This window comes from Hyaena hyaena, unplaced genomic scaffold (assembly GCF_003009895.1).
Source record: "Hyaena hyaena isolate Hyena2069 unplaced genomic scaffold, ASM300989v1 scaffold_450, whole genome shotgun sequence".
Lineage (NCBI taxonomy): Eukaryota > Metazoa > Chordata > Mammalia > Carnivora > Hyaenidae > Hyaena > Hyaena hyaena.
In genome coordinates this window covers 379,193-391,669 of record NW_024081084.1, presented here as the reverse complement: position 1 = coordinate 391,669, position 12,477 = coordinate 379,193, and the positions used below count along the sequence as shown (strand labels likewise).

General features: G+C 34.6%; 1 protein-coding gene across 2 annotated transcripts in view; it reads right to left on the bottom strand.

Annotated features, from left to right (window-relative positions):
- Window positions 1-593: 593 nt before the first annotated feature.
- Window positions 594-12,477, bottom strand: part of PSMD14 (proteasome 26S subunit, non-ATPase 14) — a 101,476-nt gene continuing 89,592 nt past the window's right edge. For both annotated transcript variants that reach the window (XM_039253449.1, XM_039253450.1), the window contains 2 exons: window positions 3,439-3,501; window positions 594-1,009 (listed from right to left, as the gene is read on the bottom strand). In XM_039253449.1, coding sequence (XP_039109380.1) covers window positions 911-1,009; window positions 3,439-3,501 — 162 coding nt within the window. In that variant the 3' untranslated portion in view covers window positions 594-910. The remainder of the gene's footprint in view (window positions 1,010-3,438; window positions 3,502-12,477) is intronic.

Below are 12,477 nucleotides of genomic sequence, written 5' to 3'. Positions count from 1 at the left end.
AACCTGCCATAAGTCAAATTTTTGTCTTTATCAGGACACTGAGTATTTTTAATTTGGAAAAGATGAGAGAAAACAATAAAATAATTTCCTATGTGTTCATGATATCAAACTCACATTATAGTGATTTTTCTCATTTTGCTTTGAAGAGATTATATACCTTCTATTGCTGTCTTAGCTAAAAGTCTAACGGAGTTGTGGCAGGTCACTCCCAGATAATCTCAACACTGTTGGCAGAATGTACTCTTTAAGAACAAGATAAAGTCTAAATTAACATTGTCCCCTTTTTCTTCTTAAACGTACTCCACTGAAATCCTGAAAAGTCTAACACATTAAGAAACTGAATATACAATATTAATTTGTGACAGATATTTCAAATATGTCAACATTTTTTTTTTCTGGGTTACTCACTAATGGGCCAGCAACTCCTTAATGGCAATCATTTTACATTTGTGAAGTTTTGTTATCACACTGATGTTTTATGTATTATAAGATCTTAAATTGCAAAGACAAACATATCTTTGTGTGAGATTTCTAGAGCACTGTCAAATGTTATTCTGTCAATTCCACCCAGTGCCAAAAAACCTCAGGAGACATAGATTGTAAATGTATTTTATTTTGTAAGCAACAATCAAAATATATTTGTGTTACTGTTTTCTTCAAATATTAAATGGGATCTTAACAAAATTTGTCCACTTTGATGTATTCTTATACAACTTTGGAATCTGCAAAGACCCTGACTAAAGAAACAGAAGTAATTGCACAACTGAGACTGAAGGTGTTACAGTGCTGCAAATGATGCCAGATGTCTTACATTTAACCAAACACACCTTCAGAGGTCCCTTGATTTTGAACATTAGGAACAATAGAGGAATATATGCTGAAAGTATCACTAATAGCCTTTTGCATTGTTTTATTTAAATACGACAGTATCCAACATAGCTGCTAAACACTGGACGATATTTGAAGTCATAAGTACATCCACATGTTCCTCCAAATGACGTTTCGGGTCCTAAATTTAAAAAAAATGGGGAAAGAAAAAGAAAAAGGAACCATATTACTGACAGAACAGAACTAATGAAATTGGTAAAGAAAGCCAAACATAAATTTATATATATTTTAAAACTTAACTTTCCTAATATATTGTTACATTCTTAGGATTTATAAATATTAAAAAATTAAGTACCTGATAAAATAACAGATTTGTAAATCTGGTATTTTTGTTGTATATTTCATTGTAGCGAAAGACTGATTTACATAATCAATGCCATGACTCTGTACCAGAAATTACAAAGAGTAACAAGGAATTCTATACAGCCGCAGCATCTGATTTTTAAAAAAACAATGTATAAGCATTTATATGTGTGCATAAGCCCAAGTATGTGTGCGTATTTTCTGTCATTCCTATTTATTGGCTGAGTGGGTTCTTTACTCAAAGCAGACATCGCAATAGGTAAGAGTTCAGTGTGAATTCTCATTACTTCCTCTGTCATTTTAATTTAAATTTAATTCATGTATAAGTTTAATATTTCAGGAAAGGTGCTTTAAATGATTCAGGAAATATTCTTGGATCAAAAGTAAATGTTAGTTTAAAAATTAAAATTCAATTTGGACCAATTCTACATTGTTAAGAATACATATTTTATAGTTATTTTGGGAAAAAAAAAAAAGATCATAGTAAAGTATAATAGGTATATCTTGTAAATGAAACCTAATCAAATCCATATATGAATGTCTGAGTTAAAAAACATTTTAATAAATGAAGTCAAATTAAAATGCTTAATTTATATTCATGTTTAAGGTTGAGCTGAATGAAGTATATCAGCTAAATATGAAAGCTTTAAAATTATATATATATTGCACACAATAAAAACCCCTCAATTAAAACATGATTTTCGTTTTGGGTATTGCTAAAATACCCAAGACTCCTGACTTTAAACAAATGTTCATCACTGGAATTATTTCTTGGCTGTTCTTTCCTAAATTACAATTTCAATATATGCTTCATTTCCTTAAACAACCCAGAGATGCAACATGATACAAATAATTTCAAGTAACTAGACCACATATTAAACTTTCTGTATTTCAGAAATAAGCCTTAGGACATTTTAGGTGAAAGTGACTTTTCGAAAGACTGGAAGGAGAAAGAGTGATCTGATTTCATTCTAGACAGGTTTGCTTTTGCCATGCAATAGGTTAAACCAGTGAAATACTGTACTTTGAAAAATGATTCTGATGATTATTCAACTCTCCCCATTACATATTTTTCAGCTTTGCTTTTAATTTAGACCTTTTACTTGTTGCTGTTAATACAATCTACATCGTAGCTTCAGATTCAGTCAAAAAATAGTTCTATAAAGTGCAAGGCTCCAAGCTGGTGATCTAATAATAAATATGAGACTACAATAAATAGTGGGAAAAGACAACAAGAGTAACTATATCAAACAGGATGAGAGATTAAGATGAACTATACTTCATTTTGTTTTGGGAGAGTTCTTATTTTTAAATTATAATATTCAGACAGTAGTGAGATTTCATTTCCCTGATTGTGATATTTAAGTCAGACCTTTGCCCCTCCTGCTCTGATGGAGTAACTGGTTTTGTAGTGAATTGGTAACACACTTCCCTCAGTTATCTACATTACTTCTTGTGGCAGCTGGGTGATTCTTAGAGATTTCCCATCCAAGAATGGTCCTGGCCCAAACCTACATAGCTTGTGAGATGTGATGGGATCAGAGCATATGGTAGGATGGCTGAAAGCAAAGACAGCTTAGTGTCTTGCATCTGAAATATCAAGATTCTGCCAACATCAGCAATATGATAACCATGTTCCATGAAATGAAAAAAAATGTAATCAACATTCTTTAAAAAACAGTCTAATTAATCTGTAGATTCTTTTAATTGGTTGGTGTGTTCCCCCAACCCTCAGAAAATAGGAACTAAAATATAGATTTCATCTTGGAAAAGTGAAAGAGCAAATACTTAAAACACTTCTTCACTCACTATAATCAAACGGGGCCCTAAGCCTTCTCAGGAACATTACCTGCATATCAAAGCCTACAAACTGACAAACTGTATCATTTACAAAACTATTACGTATGAAATAAATCTACCATTCTATTATTCACTGATATTATTTCCAGTAAAAATAATACTTGAAAAATTAACATTAAGTAAGGACCTAAGTTTCCTAATTTATTTCTAGTAAATTATTTTCACTAAAGATAGTATCTCACAGGTATTTGTGACTTCACTATATATGGCAAAGAGAATTTGACATCAAGTAATTCAGTGACCTTTAAAATTAGCATCGTATTTACATGACAGAAGAAAACTGTAGAGTGAACAGACAGGAAAAAAATCATGCAGGCCCTAAAACAGTTTTAAGTCTACAAGAGCATGTTCTTATGCGACTGCATAGCCTATTACAGTACACCTCACCTGCTTGCCAACATTCTTTATTGCCAGCTGTTCAGGTGTCATCTTATCTTCTTCTTCTACAGCCTGTGAATGAAACACAAAGGACAGAGTTTCAAATTCTAAATTTACTGTTCCCACTGTAGAATATTCACCAAAGACAATGGTGATCATAAGTTTCATGCACAGAACCTTTTATTCAAGTGACTTATTAAACAAAAAAGCAATTTTGCTACTCTTCAGTTGTAGTAAAAACTACCACCACCGGCATTTTGAAAACAGACTTACGAGATATGTAAAAGACACTGAATATGTCAAACTGGACCACTGAATGATAGTATTAACTATCTGGAAACTGTTAGAGAATTCTTTGAGGGATGGCTAACCTGGAGAGAAGCCCCTGGATCAGCTGCTCAAGGCACCATGATGCTAACCAGTCCTATTCTGTCTTCTTTCCCTTGTCCTACTCTCGTCACAACCTTTGCCCCAACTTCCCATTTCTTTGTCTTTTTCTTTTCAATGGAATCTGTATATAACCAGTATCTATTTAACTACCAGTATCTCTTTGGATCAAAGGAACTGGTGGCTTTTTTTTTTTTTTTAATGTTTGTTTATTTTTGAGAGCAACAGAGAGAAAGAAAGAGACAGAGCGTGTGGGCGAGCAGAGGGGCAGTGAGACACAGAATCTGAAGCAGGCTCCAGGCGCTAAGCTGTCAGCACATAGCCCGATGTGGGACTCAAACTCCCAAATTGTGAGATCATGACCTGAGATGAAGTTGGACACTCAACCAACTGAGCCACCCAGGCGCCCCAAGGAGCTGCTTACTTTTGACCCACGTAACAAATCATATAGTTTTCTCCCGTCATAACTCTACATATTTGAAATCTCTAAAAGTAGTACACGTATTCAGAAAAAAAAAATCTCAATTCTCCATGACTGATCTTTAGTAATCATGAAGAAATAGAGTAATCTGAAGTTTTCAGCATGAAAAACTTACTTGAATTACAATCCAAATCAAGTATAAACAAAATCAACCAAAATATACACAAACCATTTTCTACTATTATCAGTTAGCTACAGACTCCTAGGTGCATGACCATAAATGTTCTAGCAAGTAATTATGAAATAATTATAGCGTTTAGATAACTACCACTACTGCCCCCCTCTCTCAACAATAGCACCACCATAAAACCTCTTTATTGAGAAGGAACTTAAGAGGCTGGGTATGTTTCTGTCTGAAGCCAGGACTCTACATCACATGAACTCTGTCTTTAGTGCCTGATAAATGGAAAACAAAGAAAACTGAAGGGTCACCCACCTTAAGAAATAAGACTATAGCACTCACCACAACTATGGTTACAAAAGAGGGTGAGATGGTGGGGGTGGAAAGCAGGAAACCAAAATCCCAGTGAGGGTTAGATTTGGATACTCTAAACTTAATAATCTTGCAGCTGCCAAATTTCTTCATGTGTGAACAATGAACATGTAGGAAATGCAATCATCAGACATTTCCCATAAACTGGGAAGTTTGGCTGCATTTCACACCTTCTTAATAGTTTTGTAAACAGAGAACTTGAAAATGAGCAAAGATGGCAAGTGTCTAATTTTATAAATGGACAAACTATCTAGAGAATTTTCCCCAGTAGAACCTGCCTAAAGAGAAAAGATGGTGAATAAGTACTGTATCTACTGATTATTAGAGGGTACTTATTTACAACACATCATCAAGAAAATACATTTGTGACTCATAAAACTGAAGGAAGGAAAAATAAAAGTTAATAACACTCCAAATCTAGAATTCCCTAGATAGAGAATATGTTCATTTTCAGAGTCAGATGTCAGTCCTATTATTCTCAGCTAGTTAAAAAAGTATTATCTAAGTGGGAAATTGCTTCCCCACTATCCCAATGATTTACATATATAGAAACAAAGGCAACACATAAAAAGTTCGTTTTTCTCAATTGCTTTTACAAATCCTGACACTATAACTTACCTATTTGACGACATTATTATTGATGAATGGAACAAGTCACTTAAGTTTGTCTTCTGCATTCATTCAGTGTTAGCTGCTCTATGCACATGTTAAAAACAGTACAGTATTGGAAGGAGGTAAGAGTTTTGGAATTTGGCTCAAAATATCAGTCAATGTACAAAATAGTTATTAAAAAGTATCATGGAGTATCGCAAATATCAAAGATGGCAGGTATGCAAAGATGAAAGTCAAAAAGCATTTAAAGCACTGGTCCTTTTTTGAAAAGTTTAAACAGAACATAAAAAGCTCTAACTTAATTTTTAAAATCTTTTACATCATTTAACCACTTTACCAATTAGTTTTTCCATTTCCAATAATTAAAAGAGAGAGTTCACAAACTCTTTGAGAAGTGCAGATGGTAAAAAGTACTCCCAGCCATAGATGCCATCTGGAAAGTGAGGAGCAGCTGTAGATTTAGGCATATACTAAGGTTGCAAACCCCCATGACAAAGAATAAGCACATCTCTTTCATTCTAAGATACACCAGATGAGACCAGATCATCACATCCAAACCCTCAATGTTTTCTCCACTTATCTACGTTACCTAGATCTCATCTACTGTCTGGGCAAGACCAGCCTGTCTTCATTCATAGCTCTAATCTGGCTAGTCACCAGGAAAAATAAGAAATGGTAGCAGCAGAAACAAATGAAATTCAGGCACAGGCAGTGTCCTCACTAGGGGAACTTCTGTGTTTATGGCAACTTCTGTGATTTGGCATCAAATTTTGCTTTTGCATTCATGCTCTTCGGTTTACTCAACCAACAAAAAAGCACTGAAAATGTTTGTGGCTATTCACACTAGAAACGTTTTTAACAGTTTATCAACAAAGACCCCCAGATGGCTATCCCATCATGCACGGTCTGCACAGTTCTAAGAAATTCCTAGAATTTGGTCTGTTACCATAATCCCCTCAGACGTACCCCCATCTTAAAGAGGCTTTTACTAAACCCATTAACTCCATTCTCCTTTTTTTGGTAATGGTCAAATTTCTTACATGGAAAACCTGTATCTTAGATTCTACCATTTTATTTGCCCTTTAAAAAATACGGACTGGATTCTTTGGACTTCATTAACACTCTTTTAAGGATCTCCACCAGGTAAATTCCAATGAACTCAGTTTTCTTAAACTTTCTGAATGCCTTAAACAACTTCTTCAATCACTGTTTGCTCTTCTAATCCTTTAACCTCTCAGCTTCTAGGATACCATGTCTCTTATTCCACTTCGTACTTCTCTGGTCCTTGAGCTTCTTTTCTTCCCTTTGTAATATTAACTTTCTTTACTCTGTAACATGCCCCGGTCCCCTTTAATAAACATATGTTTTCTAAAATCACATAGATGGTAATTTCTTTCACCATTAAACAATCTCTGCATAACTGCTAGTGAATTTCAGGATACTATATTTTACTTCTTTCTTGATTTTATATGAAGTTAATGTATTGACTATATAACTGAAAATCACATTACTGGGTTAAGGGGCGGGTAAAGAATGAGTTTAAAGAAATGACTTTTATATAACATACTTGAGAAACCAAAAATAGCAAACGTGAAACCATTAGAAATTTGAGACAGGAGAAGAGGTGTGAGTTTGGACAACATAAAACTGATTTTCCTACAACTATCAGTAAGTGCATATTATCATTACACTTGCTTTTACAAATATTGATTTACTAAATCCTTAAAACATCCCAGTGAAGTAAGTTAATATACATTTTACATATGAAGAAACTAGGTACTATCTCCTTGGGGGAACCATATGTTAATCCCAGCAATACTCCTATTATAAAAAAAATATTTCTAACTCTCCTTATGGAATAGCTTGTAACATTTCAGGTACATTCTATACATGTCCTCAACAGAAGAATTTTCATTTACATATTCAATAATCACTATTAAGTACTCCTTCTGAATAAGATAGTTCCCTCTCATGGAGCTCACATTCGGACTTTACTTGCCTGGAAATCTCAAACTGCAATGCAGTATGAAATATACAAAACTGAATGTGCACAAAGAACAATGGGGACACATATAGCATACAGCCAATAAACAATGCAACCGTTAACTTCCAACAGTACTATCTCCAAAGACCTTGAAGCAACATTCATGACAATTCAGGAAATAACTACTTTTTAATGACACATAAAATAAAAAAGCCAAACCCATGATTTAATAAGCTGCCTGCACAGCATAAATTATAAAAATCTTACAGGGAATCCAAATTAAAAGTGTAATTACATGAAATAGGGATATACAATTAACATCATAGGTGTATGTGTATGCACCCGTAACAGAAATTAAGAGTTCAGCTTGTTGAAAAACTTCTATGGCAGAATCTACTAGATGCCTACCCAATATGTATCTTCCCCTTCTTCTTTTGTAATACAACACTAATTTCATTAAAGACAGTGCTGCTCCCAGGTAAAAGACTACCAGGTAAAAGACTACTATATATATATATATATATATATATATATCCTTTCTTAAAGCAAGATGTGTCCACTTGATGTCTGCCAACGAACTATAATCAGAAGCGCTGTTGGGTAGGATTTACAAAAAGGACTGTGAAAAGGAGCTGATTTAGCTCAGATGTATCCCCCCTTCTGCCCTTCCTTTTTAACCAGTTGCTGGGAACTCAGATGGGATGGCTAAAGCTCTAGCAATCACCCTGAACTGTGAGGATATCTAAAGGATAGAAGCCAATATGAGGAAAGGGGAACCAAAGATAGAAGGAATCTGGGTTTGTGAGGACTTCATAGTTTCATACTGGCCTTAACTTGCAAGACACCTATATTTCTTTCTTTTTTTTCTTTATTAAGAGACCTACATTTCTAACTTGTTGAAGCCATTGATACTTTGAGTTAACGTGATCTTAGATACAAGCAACATCTGACTAATGCAAAAACTGAAAATAAATTCAGGATTTACATAAAGTATATCATTCCTCTATTTTCCATCTTTGAGGTGACACTGTTCATAAAATAATACGTTGAGATAAAAATACAGAGGTATTTTTGAAAAAGAAAAGGAAGATAGGTAACACAGTGGGAACTTTTCATATTGTTATACAATATAATTTCTACACATAATAGCGGGTTGTAAATACTTCTGTAAGTCTGTTCTTGTAGAATTATAATAACCTTAAAAGAGAACATGTTAGTTTTAAGAGTTATACGCATTTATAATTGAAATATAGCCTCTAAAAGTGCTGTATCTCTTACCCACTAGTGATGCATTTTCCCATTTTTTATATTTAAAAATAAAATTTTTTCTTTGACTATTTAATAATGTTGAACTTGTCTTTTCATGTTTATATGCCATTTGTTTTCAGTGAGTTTTCTAGCTGTTTTTTCCAAATAATTGATTTTTTTAAAACTATATTATAGGGATTCTTGTGGATACTATACATTTTTGGATGCTAGCCCTTTCTGTGTTACCAGTACATATTTTCTCCCAGTTTGACTCCTAACAAGCGTTCAATAAATGTTAGTTATTATTTTTGTTGCATATAAACTTTACTGTCAAGTTATCAAAACTATAAACCTCATTGATATTTAATGATAGCATTAATGTAATCTTTGGAAAGCTTGACAACAGCTTTACAATATTGAATCTTCCCATTTGAAAACCAGACAATCTATTTATAAGTTTTTTTAGTATTATTCAAATAAGTCATATACATTTACACATGTATTTCTTATGGTAATTTTTTTTAAAGTATTTTATAATTTTGGTTACTGTGAACTGATTTATCTATTATGTTTTTCAATATAATTTTCAATATTTTTCAATGGGTTTTCTAGTTTAGTCTCATAGATTATTGTTTGATTGTAAACAATCCTATCATACTTAAATAATGATAATCTGGCCTGGTTTTCCCAAAATTTATTATTTTTTTCCTATCTTATTACACTAGCATAAAACATTTTCCCACTTAAAACAGCTACTGTAGTAAACCAAATATAATCAAATAGTTACATGTTTTATATGTAATCACATAAAAAATATACCTGAATTTTCTTTCAGGTTATAGAGTTTTTCTATAAACTATTTTCTATACACTATTTCTACCTGAAAGGTAAACTGTCAGATCTCAGAATTTACAGGGCTACATGTTTGAAAACAAGGCAAATCTTCATGTCTGTCTTTTTTTTTTAAGTTTTATTTATTTAAGTGATCTCTACATCCAACATGGGGCTCAAACTCATGACCCTGAGATCAAGAGTTTGATGCTCTACCATCTGAGCTAGCCAGGTGCCCCCTCTATGTTATTTTTTATTTTTTTGAGAGAGAGAGGGAAAGAGAGAGAGAGGGAGAGAGAGGGAGAGAGAGGGAGGCAGAGAGAGGGAGAGAGAGGCAGAGAGAGGGAGAGAGAGGCAGAGAGAGGGAGAGAGAAAGGGAGAGGGAGAGGGGGAGAGAGAGAGAGAGAGAGATTNCTCATGACCCTGAGATCAAGAGTTTGATGCTCTACCATCTGAGCTAGCCAGGTGCCCCCTCTATGTTATTTTTTATTTTTTTGAGAGAGAGAGGGAGAGGCAGAGAGAGGGAGAGAGAGGCAGAGAGAGGGAGAGAGAGGCAGAGAGAGGGAGAGAGAGAGAGGGAGAGAGAGGGAGAGAGAGGGAGCGGGAAAGGGAGAGGGAGAGGGGGAGAGAGAGAGAGAGAGAGATTATGTGGGTGGGTCTGTACAGGGGAGAGCGGTAGAGAGAGAGAGAGAGAAAGAAAGGAGAATCTGAAGCAGGCTCCATACTCAGTAAGGAGCCCATTGCAGGGCTCAATCCCATGCCCCTGGGATCATGACGTGAACCAAAATCAAGAGTTAGATGCTCAACCAACTAAGCCACCCAGGCACGCCCCTACCCCCACCCTATGTTATTCTTAAAATGCTCTTTTATAATTCATTTTTCACTTGCACATTCATTTACAAATATCCAATCAAATATTATCAATATTATAAAACTTGATACATCTTACCACGAATAAATTAGAGGAGATTTGAAATAACAGAGTGTGGGTGCTGTAATTTAGTAATTAGAGAAATCAATGACTAGTAATCAAGCAGAATCTTTGTGTGAAATTCAGACTTGAAATACAAAAGTTGGGACAAAGGAATTTAATTATTTTCTAATCTTCTTTCACTTTAGGAGCTAACTGGCACCTAACAGTAATTACCTTAGTTTAAAACACCAACCAATTAAAAAGAATACTATGAAGAATTGGTAGCATGGGCATTTCTTTTTATATTTTAAGTGTTACTAAAAACTCCACCACATTCTCTTTCAATCACAGAGGGAATTACATTCTCAAATTTGGACTCCTTCATATCACAGCTTACACATTGTTTTCATTTTATAACCAAACCTTACAAGTTTTTGAGTACTACAGAGATTTTTTAAAACTGTAAAATAGGAAAAACTTCTGTGGATGGGCAGCAGTAACCATAAATAGGTTATTTCCTGGCAGTGGTACCAATATGAATTTACTTAAAACTTGCAATGTTACAGAGAAATGAAAACCATTCCTACAGTCTGCTGAATAATATTACTTAAGTCACTAATGTGTAAAAGGTTAGCTGTTTTAAGTATGATAAACTACTTCTTTCTCTTTAATCTTCACAGCATGAAAATATACTAGAAAGATAAAAAAATACTTTCCCTATAATCTAGAATCAATGATTTCCAGCTGGAACATTGCATATAAATCAGGGCATGCTCTTTAAAGCCAGACCTAATTCAGCTGGAATTTAGTTTGTATGAGCCCATCAACTTTTTTCAAAGCTAAATTCTCTCCAAAGACTTCCTGCTACATGTGGCAAATTTCATACAGTCTCTTGGCTAGTATTTATTTTGATAAGATGTGTTTAATGTAAAAAAGAGAAATATTACTTTTTTTAAACTTTATTTATTTTGAGAACGAGCCTGTGCGCACAGGAGCAAGGGGGGGGAGGGGGAGAGGGAGAGAGAAAGAGAGAGAGAGAGAGAGAGAGAAAGAGAGAGAGAGAGAGAGAGAGAGAGAGAGAGAGAGAGAATCCCAAGCAGGCTCCTTGCTGTCAACACAGAGCCCAATGCACAGCTCCATCTCGGAAACCGTGAGATCATGACCTGAGTTGAAATTGAGTTGGATGCTAAACTGACTGAGCCACCCAGGAACCCTGAGAAATACTACTTTTTGGTGTGACAACCAAAAAAAAATGTAGCTGTCTCCAAAATCTTAAGCTTTAGCTCCTATCTTTAATTTTTAGTCCTGTTTTTCTACTGGCTTGTTTAAAACAGAACTTGATCTCCTTTCTCAAACTTTCTACTTCAAAATTGGAAAATTTTAATGGTACTAATACATTTTTAGTTACCTAGGCAAGAAGCCCTGAATTCATCTTTGATTCCTCCTTCTTCTTTCACTCCATCTATCCAGGCACCATGTTTTCTTCATTTGACTGTTGATGCCTCTGTCCCCAATGCCACTCTGGTTAAAGCAAATACCTAGTACCTTTTGTTTGGTTAACAGCAAGCTCCTCCTGAACAGAACCTCCATGTCAAATCTCCTCTTCCGGCACAGCCCTTCTTCTATACTGTCGTCAAATTACCTTTCTAAAATCAGGTTCTGGGTATATCATACTCCTAGTCAAAAATAACTCTACCCAGGTATTCCAAATCCTGTTACTTGAAATCAATGATTTTAAAAAACTCTTCCCCCACTCAACCTCATATATTTATATACTCTAGCCTAACACAGTTTCCTAAAGGTGGTCTTTGCCTTTTCTGTCTCCTGGTCTTTGTGTGTGATATTTATTTTGCCTAGGGTTAACATTTGTCTGTAGGTCCAAATCTTATTTATGCTTTAAGGGTCTAGTTCAAATGCTGTATTCTCTAAGACATCATCCCAGGTCCTTCACAAAAAAAAGCAAGAGCCTCTGAATCTCTACAGGACTTCACAATCTTCACCATGGCAGTGTTCTCTAACTTCTAACTTGAATGAGTACACAGATCTCCTGGAAATCTTGATAAAATGTAGATTTTCATTCAGTAGGTCTGAGAGTCTCT